This window comes from Suncus etruscus, chromosome 12 (assembly GCF_024139225.1).
Source record: "Suncus etruscus isolate mSunEtr1 chromosome 12, mSunEtr1.pri.cur, whole genome shotgun sequence".
Taxonomy (NCBI): Eukaryota; Metazoa; Chordata; class Mammalia; order Eulipotyphla; family Soricidae; genus Suncus; species Suncus etruscus.
The window spans coordinates 19,176,078-19,199,984 of NC_064859.1; the positions used below are offsets into that span (position 1 = coordinate 19,176,078).

General features: G+C 43.0%; 1 protein-coding gene across 1 annotated transcript in view; it reads left to right on the forward strand.

Annotated features, from left to right (window-relative positions):
- Nucleotides 1-3,391: 3,391 nt before the first annotated feature.
- EIF5B (eukaryotic translation initiation factor 5B) overlaps nt 3,392-23,907 on the forward strand; it is a 66,071-nt gene continuing 45,555 nt past the window's right edge. The window contains exons 1-3 of the mRNA XM_049785140.1: nt 3,392-3,524; nt 23,149-23,274; nt 23,378-23,462. Coding sequence (XP_049641097.1) covers nt 3,490-3,524; nt 23,149-23,274; nt 23,378-23,462 — 246 coding nt within the window. The 5' untranslated portion in view covers nt 3,392-3,489. The remainder of the gene's footprint in view (nt 3,525-23,148; nt 23,275-23,377; nt 23,463-23,907) is intronic.

A 23,907-nucleotide genomic window follows, 5' to 3' on the forward strand; every position in this document is an offset into this window, starting at 1 on the left:
GTGGCTGCCGGTGGCGGAAGCGAACTGTCGTCACCCTCACCTTCTGATTGGCTGCCTTCTTCACTCAAGCCCGCCCACGGAAGTCAGGGCGCCTGATGATTGGCTGCTTTCTTCATATGGTCCCGCCCCCGGAAGTCAGGGGCGGGACTTACATGCGTGCGTGCGTGCGTCGGGCTCTTTTTCGCATGCTCCCGCCCCCTCCTAGGGAAACGCCTCTAGTTTCTAAGGCACGCCGTGGGAGAGCAAAGCATTCTGGGAACTGTAGTTTCTTAGGTCTCGACGGGGATTGGTCCCACTTTCCCCGGGTGAGCGGGCCTATTACATCAGAAAGGAGAATTTTGGGTCTTGCGCAGGACATTCCATTCATCTTCCTTTCTAAGCTTTGAGTATTAATTACTCCCCCCACCCCCCATTTTCAGAGGGTAAGGGATAACATACATCATGATTATGTTCTTTTTTTTTAAATGTGAGGTAACTTTTTTTTTTTTTTAATTTTTATTGTGGCCAAAGTGAATTACAAGTCTTACACAGTGATATTTAAGGTACACAGTGACAATTAATGAGGACCTTTCCACCACCAGTGTTGTCCTCCCTTCATCCCTGTTCCCAAGCATATATCCCTTATGTCCCCCTCCTTTATCCCCCAGAATGCTAGTTTAACTAAAAGCATATATGTTAACACTAATGTAAACCTTTTTTTTTTTTTTTTTTTTTTTTGTGGTTCCAGATTTTTACTAGTGGTTTCTTAAAGGTTTAGAGTCAAAGGAGCACTGTAAAAACAATGTTAGTGTGGCAATTATCGTTTGCATGGGCCCACCAAAGTATGGGGGTCATGGAAAGGAAAAACTTTGGCCTAAGTACAAGGAGACCCTACCCCTGAAGTTTCCTGACATAAGACCATTTCTAGGCTCCAGGCAAACTAGTTTGTCCAATCCAGGTTATTGTCTGTAGTGCCCATACAGTTATATTTTTCACAGCCTCTGTGAGGTAGCTTATTTTTATATTTTTATTACATATTTCAATATTCATCACATGAATTTGATTATTTTTTATTTGTATTTATTTATTTATTGTTTTTTGGGCCACACCTGGCAGTGCTCAAGGATTACTCCTGGCTATTTGCTCAGAAATAGCTCCTGGAAGGCATGGGGGACCATATGGGACGCCGGGATTCAAACCAACCACTTTAGGTCCTGGATCGGCTGCTTGCAAGGCAAACGCCGCTGTGCTATCACTCTGGCCCCGAATTTAATTATTTTTTAGCTTAGAATCTTTACATGTCTTCCCTCCACATTTTTTTCTAACTGGTAAAGTTATATTGCTTTGTATTTCATGATTATTTTCTTACAGTACAGTTTAAATCACTGCTAGGGTCTTGGAATCAGCAACTTATGCAGCATACAATGGAATTTCAATTTGCTACACCTCAATGGGGGCATCGACAATTTTTCACATTTTTTTCACAATTTTTTTCACAATGTTTCACACTGTTAAAATGAGAAAACTGAACAAGGCCAGGACTTGATATAGTACTGAAGCATTTTATTATTATTATTTAATTTATTTTTTATTTTTGGGTCACACCCGGCAGCGCTCAGGTCAGGATCTCGAAATACCCCGTTCGTTGCTGGGCCTATGCTAACAACTATTGCCATTTACACCGTTATTACTGTATGTTTTTTAAACTTTTATCCTTTCTTAAAAAGAGAAGAGCTTACAAAACTTTCTGCTGGTGCTTTAATGAATTCATTGTGATTCAACAATTTCAAAAATATTCTTTCCTTTCTCTTCCATCTCTTTAGTTTTTCAATTTTTTATTTTTTTTAAAACATGTTGCTTTTGGTCTTCCTAAAACAAATGTATTATTATCAGTTATGTCAACTATGTAATGCATGTTCTTTAAATAAATTTAAAAAAGAGAGAAATAGCCTGTCCGAATGTTTTTTAGCACCCCCGCATAAAGGTTTCTTCACTACTTTCCCTTTATCAAGCGTGTGCATATCTTTGCTTTTTGTTTGGAAAGATACAGACCCCACAATGAATAAACGAGATGGAAACTGTTGTCTCCAGGATATTTTTATTTCAATCCAGAGAACATCTCTAGAACAGTTAGTCCACACATTATTGGTTCCTGACTTGAGCAGCCAAGGAGTTGCGGGAAAATTCTTTACAGAAGTTACCTCTGAGCCCTGCTTTGACATTCAGTCCACCTCCCAAGGCAGGAATGAACTGATGTGGTGTATATAGATTTCAGCCCCATCCATCCATCCATCCATCCATCCATCCATCCATCCATCCATCCATCCATCCTCCATCCATCCATCCATCATCCATCCATCTATCCATCCAGATTTCAGCCCCATCATCATGGTACCCAGAACAGGCATCCATCCATCCATCCATCCATCCATCCATCCATCCATCCATCAGCCCCATCCATCCATCAGCCCCATCCATCCATCAGCCCCATCCATCCATCCGTCCGTCCATCCGTCCGTCCGTCCGTCCGTCCATCCATCCGTCCATCCATCCATCCACCCGCCCCATCCATCCATCCATTAGCCCCATCCATCCATCCATCCATCAGCCCCATCCATCCGTCCGTCCGTCCATCCATCCATCCATCAGCCCCATCCATCCATCAGCCCCATCCATCTGTCCGTCCGTCCGTCCGTCCGTCCATCCATCCATCCATCCATCCATCCGCCCCATCCATCCATCCATCAGCCCCATCCATCCATCCATCCGCCCCATCCATCCATCCATCAGCCCCATCCATCCGTCCGTCCGTCCATCCATCCATCCATCCATCCATCAGCCCCATCCATCCATCAGCCCCATCCATCCATCCATTCATCCATCAGCCCCATCCATCCATTCATCCATCCATCCATCCATCCATCAGCCCCATCCATCCATCAGCCCCATCCATCCATCAGCCCCATCCATCCGTCCGTCCGTCCGTCCGTCCGTCCGTCCGTCCGTCCGTCCGTCCGTCCGTCCATCCATCCTATCCTATCCCATCCAATCCAATCCAATCCATTGTTCACCTCTGGCTTCTAGAATTTGGGAACAAGCTCCGCGAAGCTCGGGTGCACGGCGAATGCCAGCCGGCAGGGGGCGCTCGGGCCCCACTGCCTAGCCGGCGGACTACCCTACCCTCCCTCCCTCCCACCTCGGAGACGCTCTAGCTATAACTAGCTAGCAGCGGCGCTCAGCTCCGACGTGCCAGCGCCGTGTCGCGCCGCGCCCTGCGTGCCCACGCACGCCGAGGCGTCGGCGCCGCGCGGCGCGCATGCGCACACGTAAGCGCATGCGCACGCGCGCGGGGCGCTCTCCCTATGTGCCCGGTCCCGGTGCGCGCGTCTGTAGAGAGCGAGCGAGCGAGCGAGAGAGCGAGCGACGCCGCGCGGACAGGCTGCGTGTGTGTGCGAGCCTGCGGAGGACTGAGCCGAGGGGTCGGAGGGTCGCGAGAGCCGTTGACACGCCATGGGGAAGAAGCAGAAAAACAAGAGCGAGGACAGGTAGCCAGCCACCAGCCAGCCCGGGCGGGGCGTCTCGGGAACTCGGAGAAGCGAGGCGAGGCGGGGCGGGACTCGACCCCGGGGGTCTTGGGGTGTCGCTCGGGCGGGTCCTGGGGGCCCCCGCGCGGGCTGGGGGTGAGGGGAGGGCAGGGGAGGGCGGGGGAGGGCGGGGACGTCGGGGCTCCCGGGCCCGAGGAACGTGGCCCACAGGCCTGGCCGGGCTCTAGACTCGAGGCGCCGCCTGGGCGCCCCGGAACGAGCGCGGGGACTCTTGGGGTGGCGTCCCCCGCGCCCCGAATCGCGCCTGTCGAGCCGGGCCGGGCGCTGCTTCCCCCTTCCCTCGTCCTGACGCGCTGTGGAGAGAGAGAGAGAGAGAGAGAACAGCCCCGAGTCGCCTCGTCTCTGGGAGGACGAACAGCTGCTGCCGCCGCCTCAGATCATCCCACCACGCTCGGACCCCAACTTCCTTGGGCCAGGACCGAAGGCCAGTCAGCGACACAGAAGATCAGAAGATGCCCCCTTCCCCATGAAGATCAGAAGATCCCCCCCTCACCTCCCCACGTCGGTGGATGTCGGGGCGGGAGTGACCTCGCCGGTTGCAATTCAGTCTCTTTATTCGTTTTTGGTTTTGGGGTCACATCCGGCTGGCTGCCTGCCTTCAGGGGTTCCTCCTGGCTTTGCACTCTCATATATCCCCTCTCCTGGCTGGCTTGGGAACCATATGGGACGCCCGGAATCGAACTCAGGGTTGGCCAGATGCATTGCAAGGCGAACGTTGTTGCCCTGCCTGCCCCACTGTGTTATCGCTCTGGTCCAATACTTCTTTTTTTTTTTTTTTTTCTTTCGGTTTTTGGGTGACACCCCAGCAGCGCCTGGCTCGACTATGCTCAGAAATGGCTCCTTCTGGCAGGCTCCTAGGGGGGACCGTATGGGATGCCATATGGGATTCGAACTACCATCCTTCTGCATGATGCAAGGCAAATGCCCTACCTCCATGCAGATTATCTCTCCGGCCCTGCAATTCAGTGTCTAAGTTGCAATGAGATCGCTCGCCACTTCTGTGGTACAGCGCGAACAACTTCTGGACATCGCCCCAGTTGTTGAACCTTGAGATCGCTACATCATTTTCCCTAAGCTGGAACATCGAGAATAGCCAGCTCCCACCCACTCAGTTCCCCCAAGTTGGGACGAGATCGCTTCGTTAGGAGTCCCCTAGCTGGAATGAAATGACTCGTTTTTTTTTTCTGAGTTATTAGATTACTACTTGTTGAGTTTTAGCTCCGAAGCTGCCTAGTTATGACTCAGTCTTGACGTTGGAACAGAGCTCCTTAGGATTTGGTTCCAAAGTTGGAACAAGAAAAAAAAAACAAAACAAAAGAAGACAAACAAAAGAGTTCTCCCTGAAGTTGTTGGCCTGAGATCCATCACTCGTTAGAAGTTAGCCCCGAAAATGGAATGAGACCGATCATTCGTTAGGAGTTAGTTCCAAAGCTGAGGGGAAATCACTAAAGAGGAATTCCTCCTGAAGCTGGAAGGAGATTACTACAAGATGTGACTTGGATAATCTTGAAATTCGATTGAGATATCACTAGTTACCGGTTGGGGTCCGGGCGTCTATCTTTTACTTGGCACTTATGAGTAGAGTTACCCAGGCGAGGCCTAGCCATGCCTTAATGATCGTTCTGCTGGAGGATAGAATTGGTTATCAGTCCAACCAGAAAAATAGGAAAATGTAAGCAGAGTTCTAGATAAATAGAACAAAAATTTCTCAGTTTTTGACAGCATTTTTTTTTTTTGGGATAAATTTTTTAACTTACCTGCTGGGTATTAATTACAAAACAAATCTGCACCTTTTGATATGGAAATCTTTCAGTTGTTATCTGAAAGACTATACTGCAGGGTTTAAACAGCCACAGAAACATGACATGAAGTACAGTCACTATATCATCCTCAAGTTTTAGCAATATTGACAGTGATTTCCTACCTATTGTCAATAACCCAGTCAAGTATTTAAATTTTTGAGTCACTAAAATTACCATATTCGTGCTCAGATATTTGGTTCAGGAAAAATGTCTGTTCTTTAGATTTAAAAAACACATGTATTTATTTTTTGTTTCACTTGCAGTTTTTCTTTCCCAGACTTTCACAGTGGAAGAAAGCTATTTTTACAAGTACCGGAAAATTTTTTTAATGGAGTTTTACTTGAGTACCACTTTTAAATTATATCTGAGAAATCCTAGGATTTTGTTCCTCTTTGGTATTTGTCATTCCACACAAATTATTTAGGAGTGATAGAGGGGTTAGGGAAGTTCATGTTTTATGAGCCATTTGCTTTGATCTTTATATATTTAAATAGTGCGTTCTTTATGGCTAATTTTGTTTGTTTGGTTTTTGCGTCACACCGGGGGCTCTCGGGTTACTCCTGGTTCTGCGCTCAGAAGTCATTCCTGGCAGGCTTGGGGGACCATATGGGATGCCGGGATTCGAACCAGGGTCCATCCTATATTGTCCACGTGCAAGGCAAACACCTTACCACTGTGCTCTCTCTCCAGCCCCTTTATGGCTATTTTGAATTTAATAAAAGGAACAAACAAAAAAATGACAGAAAATCATCCTAAAGAAAAAGCTTATTTTCAGATATTCTTCGTGCAGAATGAGATGATAAATTGCTTTTATTCTTTTTTTTTTTTTGGTTTTTGGGCCACACCCGGCAGTGCTTAGGGGTTACTCCTGGCTGTCTGCTCAGAAATCGCCCCTGGCAGGCAGTGGGGACCACATGGGACACCAGGATTCGAACCAACCACCTTTGGTCCTGGATCAGCTGCTTGCAAGGCAAACGCCGCTAACACCTCTGTGCTATCTCTCTGGGCCCACTTTTATTCTTTTTTGAAGAGCCCAACATTAAAGGTTTTACATTTATTTCATCACTTCTTTCTTCCTAAATTATGTCATATATGTTTCTGTCCAGGAAGTATTGAGTGAGAAATAACCACCTATCTCTTGGATATGGAGTTGATATGACTTTGAGCCTCTCTTTAGTTTTGGAAAAAAATATGAACCATATATAGCTTTTAATCTTTAATAATTCTCCCATGATATTTTAAAGGCTATTTTTCCTATAATATTCTCAATCAGTTTATATAAAGGGACCTTATTTGGGAGATTTTTTTTTCTAGCATTGGTTTTTTTTCATTTACACAATATGATCTGACAAAAGGATCTGGATTATCTTTTTATGAAGCATCCCTAGAGTGGTTAGAAATGACTCACTATTTGCTTTTAACTATAGAAAATGCCCCTTCATTAAGGGCAGACTACTACTCTTGGGTGTTGTATCTCTGAAGCAGATGCCTAGTCGTTAGATGGTTACCTTCTATTAGACATAAGTCCTAGTTGTAAGGTATGATCAGAAATAGAAAACTTGTGACCTGCTTAAGGATCTGTTCAGAGTAGTAGAATTTAACTTATGTGTGAGTTTAAGCAGGTGCTCAGAAGCTCACTAGAAGGAAGCAGTCTAATTTGATAGTCCAGATAATCTAGTTAAAACAAAGGAATTTATTTCAGTTGTAGAAATTTTAATTAAAAAAAGTTAATATACTCAGGGGTCCTCAAACTTTTGAAACAGGGGGCCAGTTCACTGTCCCTCAGACCATTGGAGGGTCTGACTGTAGTAAAAACAAAACTTATGAACGAATTCTTATGCACACTGCATACATCTTATTTTGCAATGAAGAAACAAAACAGATACAAATACAAGTTTGAGGACCACTGTTAGATCATAAAAGATGGATCATAAGATAGTTTGAGATTTCTTTTTTTGGGAGGGGTTAGGACACACCTGGTGGTGCTCAGGGTTTACTCCTGGCTCTGCACTCAGAAATTGCTTCTCGTAGACCAGGGGTCCTCAAACTTTTTAAACAAGGGGCCAGTTCATTGTCCTTCAGACTGTTGGAGGGCCAGATTATAGTAAAAACAAAAATTATGAACAAATTTCTATGCACACTGCATATATCTTATTTAGAAGTGAAGAAACAAAATGGGAATAAATACAATATGTGGCCCGCGGGCCGTAGTTTGAAGACCCCTGTCGTAGACCATATGGAGACCATATGGAATGTTGGGAATCAAACTCAGGTCCGTCCCGGGTTGTCCACATGCAAGGCAAATGCCCTACCGATGTAGGGCTCCTGAGATTTCCTTTAGACTTGTTTCATTTTGTTTTGTTTTGTTTTTGGGTCACAGCCGGCAGTGCTCAGGGGTTACTCCTGGCTGTCTGCTCAGAAATCGTCCCTGGCAGGCAGTGGGGACCATATGGGATGCCGGGATTCGAACCACTGTCCTTTTGCATGAAAGGCAAATGCCTTACCTCCATCCATGCTATCTGTCTGGCCCCCTTAGACTTGTTTCTATACTACTATTTAAGGAAGTTGTGATGTAGAAGTGCTGGTTTGCCATGAATGCTAAAAAAAAAGGTAACTTGTTTACCTCTTACCTTCTCTGTTGGTCATCTCTATGAGGAGTTAGTTTAACTACTTTTGATATTATTTGCTCATTAATTGTGATTTGCTCCAGTTTTGTTTGTTCTAGTCTTGTAGTTCTGTAAGCTGAAAAAAGTCTTAACTGAGGAATTGAGTCTTAGGTTAGAGCAGGAGGTCTCAAACTCGCGGCCCGTGGGCCGTTTGCAGCCCTCCGAACAACATTCTGTGGCCCGCGGCCGGCCTTCAAATATCGCAGTATTTGTGATTATTCGCTTACCGAATAATTGCAATAAAAATTGCATTAGTAAGAAAAAATTGCATTAAACATTTGCATACCCTGAGCAGTTTCGTTCGGGGTATGCAAATGTTTAATGTGATGTTTTGCGATTTTTTATTGTGAATATTCAGTAAGCGAAATCCCTTATGCAGCCCTACCTCACCCCGACTTTGCCTCCTGCGGCCCCCAGGTAAATTGAGTTTGAGATCCCTGGGTTAGAGCAATAGTTCTCAAATTTTTATGTTCTAGAATTCCTTTATTATTTTGGGGGGGGGCACACCCGGCAGCCTCAGGGGTTACTCCTGGCTCTGTGCTCAGAAATTGCTCCTGGTAAGCTCAGGTGGACCATATGGGATGCTGGGAATAGAACACGGCTCCGTCCTGGGTCGTCAGCATGCAAGGCAAACACCCTACCACTGTGATAGCTTTGGCCCCTATTTTAATTTTTTTTAAGTGAAGCAAGATAGTGTGGTTTTTTTTTTTTTTTTTGTGGTTTTTGGGTCACACCCGGCAGTGCTCAGGGGTTATTCCTGGCTCCAGGCTCAGAAATTGCTCCTGGCAGGCACGGAGGACCATATGGGGCGCCGGGATTCAAACCGATGACCTACCGCATGGAAGGCAAACGCCTTACCTCCATGCTATCTCTCCGGCCCCAAGATAGTGTTTTTTGTTTGTTTGTTTTGCTTTTGTTTTGGACCATACCCAGCACTACTTAGGGGTTACTCCTGGCTCTGTGCTCAGAAATTATTCCTGGTAGGTTTGGCAATACCAGGGATCAAACTTGGGTCAACCATGTGCAAGGCAAATGCCCTACCTGTCCTCCTACAAAATAGTTTTTTATTGAACAAGGCTTACTTAGGAAGATTGAGGAGGAGAGAATAAGGGAGGAAATACATTTTCAAGAGAGAGCACTTTTCCAGAGTGGAAAAAAATTGAAAGAGCTCAAGGGAAGGTAGAATACATGCTTGAGAGTACAAGCCCTGAAAGGCTTTTGGGGGAAGATTTATATAATTCTTTCAAAGGGCTTTCCTGTTATTCTCTGCACACATAAAGGTTAATGTGGTCAGGCCTTGCATTGTTGATGGCTCCTTCATAATCTTATAGATTCTTCTATAGCTTCACCTGATGAGTCTGAGGGGTCACTATGTTCTATGTAGGGCCTTTGTTTTATTTCTGCACCTGGGTGATGCCTCAGTTTTCCTGTTCAAAGAACCCAGGATTTGTGTTTCAGAAGAATGTAGTCTTTTTTTTTGTTTTGTTTTTTTGGGCCACACCCGGCGGTGCTCAGGGGTTACTCCTGGCTGTCTGCTCAGAAATAGCTCCTGGCAGGCACGGGGGACCATATGGGACACCGGGATTCGAACCAACCACCTTTGGTCCTGGATCAGCTGCTTGCAAGGCAAACGCCGCTGTGCTATCTCTCCGGGCCCAAAGAATGTAGTCTTAATGTGTTTGGACTACTTTAGGGCTTGGTGATCTGTTAGGTTTTGTTTCCCAAACGTTCATAACTAGGGAACCCTGTCTGTCTGCAACATTTTCACCCAGAGATTTCACACCCTTAAATATTTAAGGGTTAGATGGGTGAAGTTCTCTCTTCTGTAACTTCACAACAACAAATGGGAACAGATTGCTTTTGTAAGGGAGTGAAATCTCATGCTATTCATGGGGCCCAGGCCATGTTTTATTGTTTCCATAGTTGTCAGTCTGCACTGTAGATTTTCATGAGGTTACTTCCTTCCTCTTGAAGTTCTTTAAGACTTAATGTTGCTGGTGGCTTGGTAACATTGTGGAGCAAGGGAAGTAACTGGAGAAAAGAGTGCTTTTATTTCTCTGCTCAAATCACACTGGCTACCCTCACCTGCACTCTTACTTGGGTCAGAACTGGTAAAATCTGAAAGGTACATCTACATGGCATCGACACCCATGTTTCACCAGCCCCACGAGCCAGCTGCCTAGCTTCACCTGGAGTCTGCCTAGCTTGGGAGATGAGCCCTCCCACTCAGGGAGCCAGGGACTGAGGCTAAAGCAATGAATTGCTGTTTGCAGGAAAGAAAAAGTGAGTTCTAACCTTGGTATGGTGGTTCTGGATCCATCGCCACGAAAATAATTTTAAGGGGAGGCAAAATATTGAAACAAGATAGGTTTTTTGGGTTATATCCGGCAGCACTCAGGGGTTACTCCTGGTTAAAGGCTCAGAAATCGATCCTGGCAGTCTCGGGAGACCATATGGGAGGCTGGGATTCGAACCACAATTTGCATGCAAGGCAAATTCCGTTACTTGTATGCTATCTCTCCGGCCCACAAGATAGTTTTTATTGCACAAAATTTAGGAAGATGCGAGGGGAGAGAAAGAGAGGAAGTACATGTTTACGAAAGAGCATGGGATGAGAGTGTAAGCCTAGAACTCATTTAAGGTAAAATTACTAAATTGGAGAGATAGTACAGATTGAATCTTACACACACACACACACAAAGCTGATAGAGGTTCAGTCCAAACCACCACCAGGAACAGCGCCTGAGAACAGTTGGGTATAACCTAAAAGCCAGAAAATAAGATGCTAAGGAACTCCAAAGACTTGCTTAGGTGGGTTTTATCTGGATACTTAAACTATTAAGACATTAACTGGAAGAACACAAGTATAAAAAACATTGCTAAATAGTATAAAAATATCATTGTCTTTATGGTGCTCTGAGCCTGCTCAGTATGAACTCAAAGTTGAGTATACTCCGAGCACTGCTTAGTATGAGCCAAAAACTAAAAAATAGTCGAGGACCAGAAAATGAATTCAGCAATACAGCTCTTTGCCTTGCATTTGTGAGGACCTGGCTTCAATTTTTGATAATGCCTAGTAATACTACTGCTAATAGTAATATGATGACAAGTAGCATTATAAACATTTTTAGAAGTCTCTTTGTTTTAGAAGAGAGCGTTATTTTCATCTGTCCATGCAATTATAGTTGCTTTGTAGTTGTATCTGCTCGTGGCCTCTGGAAACCCTATTGTGACACTGAGAAGGGCAAAGGTAATAATAACCTCTTATACTTGAAAATAGTTTTGACTCCAAATTAGTTCCCTAGAGAACATCTTTGGAACTACTTTGAGAATAGATTGTTAAGGATTTCTAATGCACACCATATTTTATTGCATAATAATTGCAGATATTATGCAAAGAAGTGTGTTGTGAGCATTATGCAAAACTTTATAAAGTTATGTCAGTAATTTAATAAAATGTCTTTAGCAACATTAGAATGCACAGAATAGGGGCCAGAGTGAGAGCACAGTGGTAGGGCAGTTTTGCAGAGAAATAGACATTTATGAAACATTTTCTAAGCTGCTAGACCTTTAGGTACTTCTAATACTTGTATTCCTCAAAGACAGTTTAATCTGGGTCTCTAGTTACCACTCTGGGGGAGGGGATATACACAGTTGTGCCTCAGGGTGGGCTTGGGGGACTATATGGAATGCTGGGGATGGAACCTGGATTGCTCATGTGCAAGACGAGTGCCCTAGCTGCTATGCTATCATTCCAGTCTCTGGTTACCATTCTTGATTTTTTTTTTTTGTTTTAATTGTACTTTATTTAAAGAAAATGCATTAATAGTAGTTGATCATAATGTATTTGTTTCCAGATAAGTGAAAGTAAAGTCATTAAAAAATGAAAAAGAAAAAGGAAGAGGAGAAAGTTTTAAAATTTTTTAGAGAAAGTACTGTAGCAAGCACATTTGTGAAAACTATTCTATTGTATTTCCAATGAAGTCATTAACACAATAGCTGAAGGTTTATTAGTAAGCTCTTGTTAGCTGTCCATTCTGTTAAATTCATGTATTCCCACAGTTTGGTCAGATTGGTGTCTCCAAAATGAATCAGAGGAGTGATCAGATGAGGCCATAGGGAGAATGGTGATTCTTGGTAATGGAGGCAGCTGGCGTGGCTTTGACACGGTGGGACTACAGAATTTTCTGTTGTTGAAGATTCAAGTAATGATGAGATAGATTCAAGTTCGCTGACTCTTCAGGTCTTGGCTTATTTGAAAGGCATATTTTCCAAGTTTATTTGACAAAAACAATTATTGTTCTTGACAGACCAAGAGTTCTCTCTTGATATTTTGTTTTATTTTTTGGTTTTCAGGCCACACCTGCCAGTGCTCAGGGTCCCTGGCTCTGTGCTCAGAAATCACTCCTGGCAGGCTCAGGGGACCATATGGGATGCTGGGGATCGAACCCAGGTTCATCCTGGGTTGGCCATGTGCAAGGCAAATGCCCTACCACTGTGCTATCACTCCAGCCCCATCTTGTGTTTTGTTTTGTTTGTTTGTTTGTTTGTTTGGTTGGTTGGTTATGGGCCACACCCAGCAGCCAGCAGCATTCAGAGCTTGTTCTTGACTCTTCAATCAGGGATTACTTCATGTGGTGCTCAAGGAACTATATGGGATGCTCAGGATCAAATTTAGGTTAGCCCCATGCAGGGCAAGTGCCCTACCACTGTATTATCTTTTCAGCCCTATTTGTTTTTGTTTGTTTGTTTGTTTTTGGGCCACACCAGGTGATGCCCAGGGGTTATTCCTGGCTATGCGCTCAGAAATCGCCCCTGGCTTGGGGGACCATAGGTCCATCCTGGGTCAACCATGTGCAAGGCAAATGCCTTACTGCTGTGCGATCTCTCTGTCAGCCTATTCTTGATATTTTAAATCATTTAGGATTTTTATTGGAAACTGTGATTCTATTGGAATTGGTTTTAATTAGAAGTCCCTTCAAAATTTTATATTATTTTATAGATGTGAAATCTTTATGGTATTGAGTTTTCCATTCAAGAAATAGTATTAAGACTCAGCTTATGCACTTAATTTTTTAAATACACAGTGAATCTCACTTTTATTTTATTTTATTTATTTTATTTTTTTTGGTTTTTGGGTCACACCCGGCAGTGCTCAGGGGTTACTCCTGGCTGTCTGCTCAGAAATAGCTCCTGGCAGGCACGGGGGACCATATGGGACACCGGGATTTGAACCAACCACCTTTGGTCCTGGATCGGCTGTTTGCAGGCAAACGCCGCTGTGCTATCTCTCCGGGCCCTCACTTTTATTTTTTAATAATATTATTATTTAAGCACCCATGAAGTTTAAGCACTTTAAAGTGCTAGTTAATGTTTTCGGTGCTGGAAATGAAGTGAACAAGTTAATAACAATGTTGATTTTTGTTTGTTTTCTATCTCTGCTCAGTGCTTCCTTTGGCTCTGTGCTCAGAGTTCTTTCCTGGCCATGCTCAGGGGACCAGATGGTGTGTTGGGGGTTGAATCCAGGTTGACTTCATTCAAGGCAAATGCCTTGCCTGCTGTATCATATGCTTGTCTTTGGTCCCCATATGCTTTTTATTAGGTTATTTTAAGTGAGTTGCAGTGAAGTTTTTAGAATATTGGTTATTTGGCTTATTAAAGATTCTCAGAATTTTTTTGAACGTATTGATCTTCCCTTCTGCCCCAGGATGGTCATCTATATCTGATCAACTTGGTGAACTCATGAATTATTAGAAGTAACTGTAAAGGGTGAGAGCTCATCATGGTCAGGTTATTAGTTTGTGATATGTGACTTGGTGGGAAAGTAGGAGAAAAGGACATTTAAGGAGCATTTAAAATATTTTAGTTGTTATCATACAAATGACTCCTTATTTAACCTACATTCTGGCAAATAAGAATTATTGAGAATTGTACAGGGTACATGAATATTTTATTATATTTTGTTTTGATTTGGTTTTTGGGCTATACTTGGCTATCCTTGGGACTTTCTTTTTGGCTTTGTGCTTAGAGATCACTCCTGATTGATAAAGGGAACCATATGGAGTGTCAATGATTGAAATTACGTTGTCCACATTCTAGGCCTATTGTCCTACCCACTGTACTATCCCTTCAGTCTCTACATGAATATTTTCTTTTTTTTTTGGAAGTTTTTTCTTTGGGTTACCTGGTGCTCAGGTGTTATTCCTGGCTCTGTGCTCAGAAATCGCTCTTGGCTGGCTCGGGGGATCTTATGGATGTGGAGAATCGAATCGGGGTCTGTCCTGGGTAGCCCGCATGCGCCTTACCGATGTGTTGTCGCTTCAGCCCTTACATGAATATTTTCAACTTCTCTGAAGTAGTAATGAAATAACAAGTATTTGCCCTGTCTGTAATGATAATATTTATAATTGATCTGAGCGATGAAAAGAATTTTTTTCTTTTTGTTTGTGCATCACATCTGTAGTGCAGTAAGGGTGACTTCCCCCAGTTTGGATTTTCAGTGGTGTTCAGGAAGAGCATAGGTATTAAGACTGATATTTCCTGCATATGAATCATTAGCCCCAGGGGTGGCGAAATAGTACAGTGCCTTGTCCACTGTACTACTACCTGGGTTCTATCCTCAGAACCTAAGTGGACCCTAAACTTCAACAGGAATAAGTGCTGAACACTGTTAGGAGTGTGAACTTGGGCATCAAACCCCTCCCCCAAATAAAGGTATGTGCTCTCCAGCTTTTTGAGCTACAGCTTGACCCATTGATGACTATTCTTTTTTTTTTTTTTTTTTTTTGTTTTTGGGCCACACCCTGTGATGCTCAGGGGTTACTTCTGGCTATGCGCTCAGAAGTTGCTCCTGGCTTCTTGGGGGACCATATGGGACACCGGGGGATCGAACCGCGGTCCGTCCTAGGCTAGCGCAGGCAAGGCAGGCACCTTACCTCCAGCACCACCGCCCGGCCCCATTTTTTTTTTTTTGGTTTTTGGGCCACACCCGTTTGACGCTCAGGGGTTACTCCTGGCTATGTGCTCAGAAATCGCCCCTGGCTTGGGGGGACCATATGGGACGCCGGGGATCGAACTGCGGTCCGTTCCTTGGCTAGCGCTTGTAAGGCAGACACCTTACCTCTAGCGCCACCTTCCCGGCCCCGATGACTATTCTTAATGTGCAATCAGGCTGTAACTAGTTTGATAATCTGTAGGAGGGAAAGAAAGATCTAAAGATTGACCTATTATAACATATTGGAAAAGAAACCGGAAGTAGCATGATGATGTGCTTATTGCTTAGAGCTTCTCATTTGTTTTCCAAACCTGTTTCTTCACTTTACTGTGTAGATTTAAGACATCCAGATATTCCAGACTAAAGGCTTTACAAAGAAATAATGATATGAGGGCCAGAGTGATAGCACAGCAGTAGGACGTTTGCCTTGCACGCTGCTGACCCAGGGTGGATCGTGGTTTGACTCAGTCCTGGCATCCCATATGGTTCTTGAGCCTGGCAGGAGTGATTTCTGAGCTCAGAGCCAGGAATAATTCTGGAGCGCCGCCAGGTGTGGCCCCCAAACAAAAAAACAAAAAGCAAAAAAAAAGAAAGAATGATATGTACATAGAATCTTTATTGATGAAGCAACTGTTAAAAAGGTTGTTGATAACTTGGAGGAAGACTAGAAAAATGATAACCATGTCTGGTCTGTAGGCTGCCTCTTATGATCTGTGCGGTTTTGCATGACTGTGAGGGCTGTGAAACATGTGTTTTAAAATATTTATGGTTTGGGGCCGGAGTGAAAGCACAGCGGTAAGGTATTTGCTTTGCACACGGCCTACAGAGGACGAACCCTAGTTCGAATTCCAACATCCCATGTGGTCTCCCCAGCCTGCCAGGGGGGACTTCTGAGCATAGAGCTAGGAGTAGCCCCTGAGCGCCATTGCGTGGGACCCAAATACCAAAAAAAATTTTTTTTTATGGTTTATCATTAGATATTTGATCTGTTTACCTACTTATTTTTATCTTTTCGTGGGGACCAATGACTAGTAGTGTTTGTGGATCAATGTGTTGCTGGGAATCTAACTGGGTCAGATCTGGAGTTGATTGCCTGCCTGCCTGACAGGCAAACACTTAACCATTGTACTCTCTTACTGGTTCTTTTGTATATTAATTTTATATACCTGAGGTCATGTAAAAATACCTCAAGTGAAGGTATTTTTTTCTGTTTCTGAAACTACTCCAGAAACTATAGCAGTTCCCAGAAAACTCAGTTGGACATCTTTTTCATTCAGTTATGTCTTAGGTTTCTGTATCTGTATCTATTTCTGTCTCTGTCTCTGCATTAATGTGACTCTTGATGACCTAATTTGAGTTTCTTTAAAGTCCAGATTGAATCACATTTTAGACTTAAGTGAGTCACATATTCTAGACTTATGTCATGCATTTTAAGTCTAGAATCACATAAATTAATTGTAGGTTTCCTTTTGTGGATATACAACATTTAGTAATTTCATCAGTTTGACAATGGATTCTATTATTTTTTTTGGGGGGGGCACACCCGTTTGATACTCAGGGGTTACTCCTGGCTAAGCGCTCAGAAATCGCCCCTTGTTTGGGGGACCATATGGGGCACCGGGGGATCAAACCACGGTCCTTCCTTGGCTAGCGCTTACAAGGCAGATACCTTACCTCTAGCGCCACCTCACCGGCCCCTGGACGATGGATTCTATTATTTTGCTATTATGAGTGATTTTGTGTGGATGTTTTTAGTTACAGTGATTTTATACCCAAGTTAAATGCTAGTTTAACTGTATGTGAAACTTCTCAGCAACTGTCAAGCCAGCACAACATTTTTTATCATGAAATGACAGAACTGCTACTCCATTCTTCATATATTCAAAAGTCATGAACTTTATCAGATAGGGTTTGCTGTTATTTTGTTCCATTTTTGAGGATTGTTTTGCTCCTGCAGGAGATTGTATTTCCTCCCTCCCTCCTTTCTTCCCTTCCTTTCTCCCTCTCTTCCCACTGGTGTTCAGGTTTACTCCTGGCTCTGCACTAAAGAATACTTTCAACTTATTCTGGAGAACCCTATGGGATACCAGAGATTGAACCCTGGTCAACTATGGCAAGGGAAGTGCCTTACCTACTGTACTCTCTGGCCTGTTTAACTTTCATGATGTAGCCTTTTGTACCATAAAAATTTCTAATTTTGACAAAGTACTACAATTAAAAATTTTCCCCTTAGTTACATGTGGTTTTGGTGTCACATCTAAGAAACCATTGTCAAATTAAGGTTATGAATTTTCTAGTAGTTTTATAACTTTATAACTCTTTTATTTAGATGTTGGAATCATTCTGAGTTAATTTGTTACAGAGCTACCAACTTCATTTTTTTGAGTTTTTAAACAACACAATGTCTTTAAAAGGATTTATTTTTTTCTTCTTTGAAATTCTTATCAAATCAGATGACACATGTATAGGGTTTCTCTGTTCTGTTCCACAGATCTATAGATAATATGTTTGAATGACTGTATAAGCTTCATAAGCATTTTTTTTTTTTATGGTTTTTGGGCTACACCCGTTTGATGCTCAGGGATTACTCCTGGCTATGAGCTCAGAAATCGCCCCTGGCTTGGGGGGACCATATGGGACGCCAGGGGATTGAACCGCGGTCCGTTCCTTGGCTAGCGCTTGCAAGGCAGACACCTTACCTCTAGTGCCACCTCCCCCCCCCTTTTTTTTTGGTATAAGCTTTGTATAGTAAGTTTTGAAATTGTAAAATGTGATTCTTTTAACTTTGTTCTTTTTTGAGGCTTTTGGTAATTTGGGCCTCTTGCAGCTTCTAAGTTTCTGCATAAGCAACTGGATTTTTTTTTTTGGACCACACACTGTAATGCTTGGGTGTGTACTCAGGATTCTGCACTTGGTTCATTCCTAGTGGTACTCAGGACCATATGGGATGTCAGGAATTGAGCCTTACTTACCTGCTGTGCTCAGGCTCCAGGCAGCTGGAAATTTGATTAGGATTGTTTTCTGTCTTTATGCCATCTATGGAGATATCGCCAAAACGTTGTGTTCTGATGTCTGAACATGGGAAGTCTTTCCACTTCTTTTTTGTGGGGGGACTGAACCCATTGTTGCACAGGGCTTATGCCTGACTTCAGTCTAGGGTCACTTTCTGGAGGGCTCCAGGGTTGATATGGGATGCTGGAGATAAAATCTAGGTTGGCCATATGCAAGGCAAACTCCTTACCTGCTACCCAATGGTTATGCCCCCCCCCCACTTCTTAGTTCTTCATATAACTTACACATATGATATGCATGTTTTAGTTATTATAAACACAAATGACTTTTTCTTCTGTCCCCTTCTCTTTCTGACAAATAGTAATTATTAATATAAAAATAATTTGTGGGGCTGGAGAGAGAGCATGGAGGTAAGGCATTTGCCGTGCATGCAGAAGGACGATGGTTCAAATCCCAGCATCCCATATGGTCCGCCGAGCCTGCTAGGAGCAATTTCTGAGCATAGAGCCAGGAGTAAGCCCTGAGCTCTGCCGGGTGTGACCCCCCCAAAAAAATTAGGATACACAAATATTTTAAATCTTTATTAAAAAGGATCACTTGCCTTAGCAGTAACTATAATATTTTCAAATATGATGAGAAATCTTTTTTCCTATTTGGTGTGTGGGCCACTTCTGGTGGTGTGCTCAATAGTTTCTCCCCTCCCACCTTGTTAATCTGGTAATGGTCTAGGATTTTTTTTTTCTTTTTTTTTTTGTGGTTTTTGGGTCACACCCGGCAGTGCTCAGGGGTTTTTCCTGGCTCCAGGCTCAGAAATCGCTCCTGGCAGGCATGGGGGACCATATGGGACGCCGGGATTCAAACCGATGACCTTCTGCATGAAAGGTGAATGCCTTACCTCCATGTTATCTCTCCGGCCCCTGTCTAGGATTTTTTTGATTTTTTTTTTTGTTTTTTTGTGCCACACCCTTTGACACTTAGGGGTTACTCCTGTCTATGCACTCAGATCGCTCCTGGTTTGGGGGGACCATATGGGATGCCAGGGGATCGAACCACGGTCCTTCCTTGGCTAGTGCTTGCAAGGCAGACACTTTACCTGTAGCGCCACCGCTTCGGCCCCAGGTTTTATTTTTTTTATTTATTTTTTGTTTTTTTGGGGCCACACCTGGCGGTGCTCAGGGGTTACTCCTGGCTATCTGCTCAGAAATAGCTCCTGGCAGGCACGGGGGACCATATGGGACACCGGGATTCGAACCAACCACCTTTGGTCCTGGATCGGCTGCTTGCAAGGCAAACGCCACTGTGCTATCTCTCTGGGCCCAGGTTTTAATTTTTTATGTAGTTACTTTAGATCTGTCATTTGGCAAACAGCATATAAATGATTTTTTGTCAGTATTAATTTGATAAAGTGTCAGAGTTTAAATTCAAGTTATGTGTGATTTGACCTTCTTGGAGGGTTTTTTATTTCTTGTTTTTGTTTTGGGGCCACACCCAACAGCACTCGTAGGTTACTCCTGGCTCAGAGCTCAAATTTCACTGCTGGCAGGCTTGGGGGACCCATATGGGATGCTGAGGATAGAACCTGGGTCCATCCTGGGTTGCTGCATCTAAGGCAAATGCCCTACTGCTTTGCTATCACCCTGGCTCCTTATTTGACCTTTTTACAGACATTCATTTTGTTTTGTTTTGTTTTGTTTTGGGTCACACCAGGCATTGCTCGGGCGTTATTCCTGGCTCTACACTCATAAATCGCTCCTGGCAGGCTTGGGGGACCATATGGGATGCTGGGATTCGAACCACCATCCTTCTGTATGCAAGGCAAATGCCCTACCTCCATGCTATCTCTCAGGCCCCTCAGACATTCTTTTTATTATTTCTGCCACACTTTGTTTTTCTTTTTCTTTTTTTTTTTCTTTTTTTGGGCCATACCTGGTGATGCTCAGGGGTTATTCCTGGCTATGAGCTCAGAAATCGCTCCTGGCTTGGGGGACCATATGGGATGCTGGGGGATCGAACCGCGGTCGCCTTACCACTTGTGCCACCGCTCTGGCCCCTGTTTTTATCTTTTGTTCTTTTATATTAGGTTAGAATATTTATCTTTTTTAGTGGTTTGACTATAAACTTATCTGATATACACAAAATTATTTAATGGCCCTGTTAAATGGTATAATTATAATACTGATGTTGCCTAGTATTTTATTTTAAGGTCATAACTGGAGGTGTTCAGGGATTGCTTAAAAGCTATATACTTGGTAGTTGCACTCAGTGGTACCCAGTGGATTATACATATCAGAGAGCATATCTGGGGGCCTAACATTCAAAGCTGTACTCCAGAGTCATTTTCTTGGCCTGTCCAATACTTTAGTTGCATTAAAAAAATACCCATTACAGGGCCCGGAGAGATAGCACAGCGGTGTTTGCCTTGCAAGCAGCCAATCCAGAACCTAAGGTGGTTGGTTCGATTCCCGGTGTCCCATATGGTCCCCCGTGCCTGCCAGGAGCTATTTCTGAGCACACAGCCAGGAGTAACCCCTGAGCACCGCCGGGTGTGACCCAAAAACCAAAAAAAAAAAAAAAAAAAAAAAAAAATACCCATTACAAGTCTTGTGGCAATCTTGATTTAATCTCCACCTCTCAAACGTCACTGAATGTGACACTGGAAACATTTGAGCACTTCCAGGTATGACCCCTGAGTGCAGAGCCATGAGTATACTCATCCCCTGAATGGCTCAAATCAAAAACAAAAGTTGTGTTATTTAATACTGCATAAAAAGTTCTTTATACATTACAAAGTTTTCTTCTCAGTCTAGCTTATCTTTGTATTTTTTTTTTTCTTTTGGTTTTTGGGTCACACCCGGCAGTGCTCAGGGGTTATTCCTGGCTCCATGCTCAGAAATTGCTCCTGGCAGGCACGGGGGACCATATGGGGCGCCGGGATTCGAACCAATGACCTCCTGCATGAAAGGCAAGCGCCTTACCTCCATGCTATCTCTCCGGCCCCCCTTATCTTTGTATTTTTAAAACAATTGCAGATTCATATGCAATTAAAAGAATAATACAAGAGCTATATAGATACCTTCTTCTCCTCCAGTGAAAGCATTTTGCAAGATTATAGGCAATTTTAGGTGTTTTTTCTTAAATTGTTTATAATTAAGTACTGGCATTTACAAAATAGTACTCATACCAAGTGTGGTTATTTTTTTTTTTTTTGTTTTTGTTTGTTTTTTTGTTTTTGGGTTACACCCGGTTGCACTCAGGAGATACTCCTGGCTCTGTGCTCAGAAGTCACTCCTGGCAGGCTCGGGAGACCATATGGGATGCCGGGATTCGAACCACTGTCTTTCTGCATGCAGGGCAAATGCCTTACCTTCATGCTATCTCTCCAGCCCCCCCAAGTGTTTTTTTAATATAAGGACCCTAGTTTACTATGCCTTAATTATATGCTTTAATATTGGGGTATCATGTACAAATCATTTCAGCACCACACCCTCCACCAGAGTCTGTTTCCCATAACCATTGTCTCATTGTACACTTCATGTACCCCTCAGCCCTAACCTTCCTACTAAATACCAGTTCTCAGTTTCTCTTGATTTGGGCAGTTGTTCTTTCCTTACCGTATTCCATATATAAGCGTGATTATTCTTTATCTGTTTCTTTCCTTCTAATTGATAGTCATCACAATATTCTTCAGGTTCTTCCAGGTAGCTTTAATTTTTAATTTCATCTTAGAGCCAAGAAGTTGTCTATGTACCATAGTTTCTTTATCCAGTCATCCCATAGGAGTCTCCCACCCCCACCCCCCAAGCATGCCAGGAGTGATTCTGAACGAAAAGCCAGGAGTTACCCCTGCATGCTGCCAGGTGTGGCTCATGTGTTTTGGTCCACACCCAGTAAGCTGCACTGTAATCACTCCTAGCAGGTTCAGGGGACTCTACGGCATGCTGGGGATTGAACCCAGGTTGGCCACATGCCAGACAAAGTGCCTTACACACTTTACTATTGTTCTGGCTCTGTTTTTTCTTGTAATGTTCTACTAATGCTTTGTATGTTAATCCTTTATTAGATATGCAGTGGGCAAATTCTTTTTCCTAGTCTGTGAGTGTCTTTATTCCGAAGATATTGGTGGTCAATGCTGGGCCAAATTTAGGTTCCTGTATCTTGATGAGACCTGAGAATTATCTTTGATTTTTCCCTCCTTATTCTCTTTCATTTAATTTGGCTCAGGTCCATCTTGTTTGATACTGTTGCATATCAGGTGTTCGTTATGTTTATAGTTAACCAATCTTTACAGTTAATCAAATTAGTCTTTATTGTTTGCCTTCCTGTTTTCCATCTAGTTGGGATTCTACTCTGCTCCCTATAGTAGCTTTCTAAAAAGAGAATTTCATGTGAATGGGATTAAAAGTTCTTTGGCACCACGGAGTCAGAACTTGAAGGTTCAGGTTTCATTTCTCCTCTTACTTTGGCCAAATTATCTGTGCCTCAGATTCTTTCATGTTTTAAATGCTGATGATAATAGTGTACAAATCTGGCTCTCAGTAACCAGGAAAGAATGCTAAAAATAGTATCTCACTTCCACGTAATTCTTGTTTTCTCCTAGATTCTTGATCTTGAGAAATCATTAAGAATCTGTTGATTCAGGGTGCAGAGCATTAGCACAGTGGGTAGGGCATTTGCCTTGCACATGGCTGGCCTGGGTTCGATCCCTGGCATCCCATATGGAACTTGAGCCTGCCAGGAGTGATTTCTCAGCACAGAGCCAGGAGTAACCCCTGAGCACTGCTGGGTGTAGCCCAGAAAACAAATCAAAACAAACATAATGAAATTTTAGCCTTTATTTTATTTATTTATTTATTTATTTATTTATTTATTTATTTATTTATTTATTTATTTATTTATTTTGGTGGTGTCTTTTGTTTTGGGGGGACCACACCCATTGACAATCAGGGGTTACTCCTGGCTATGCACTCAGAAATTGCTCCTGGCTTGGTGGGGGGGACCATATGGGATGCCAGGGGATCAAATTACTCCAGCCCCGAAATTTTACTCTTTAACACGTAGTTCTTTTTTTTTTTTTTTTTTTTTAATTTAAGTGCTAAGGATGACATTGATCTTGATGCTTTGGCTGCAGAAATAGAAGGAGCTGGTGCTACTAAGGAACAAGAACCTCAAAAGTCAAAAGGGAAAAAGAAAAAGGAGAAAAAAAGGCAAGACTTTGAGTAAGTATATTTTAAATACAATTGAATTTTTAATTACTTTTGGTACTAGATTCACTTACTAAATTAATTCATGCCTCAAAAATATTTTTTAATCTTTTCTTAGTGAAGATGATATCCTGAAAGAACTAGAAGAATTATCTTGGGAAGCTCAAGGCATCAAAGTTGACAAAGAAACAGCTGCAATAAAGGTGAAAGACATTTTTAGTTATTCCACATGCATGACTTTGCAGTGCCAATTTTAGGGACCTGTTTTGGGGAACTTTTGAGCAGTGTTAGCAATTAAAAGTTTGGTTTTTTATAAATTTTTATGTTAGGGCAGAAAGTTACTTAGGTAACTTTAAAACTAATATACTTTAAAAATGTTCAAAGATTTATTTGGGAATCTAAATTTGTCTGGTGTATGTTGTCTCTTTATAAAATTGATATATTTGGAGATATATTTTCCATTTTCACTTAAAATTTTCTTACGATTTCTTCATTTTGTATTTGGATAAGCCTTAAAGTGGTGGAGGAATGGCAGGTATTCTTTCTTTCCATTTAACCTTTTATGCATTGTATGGCATTTGAAAAAGGTCGTAAATGTGGGCTGATGTGGACCTTACATTACTTGGATTCTGAAATGTACCGTGACTG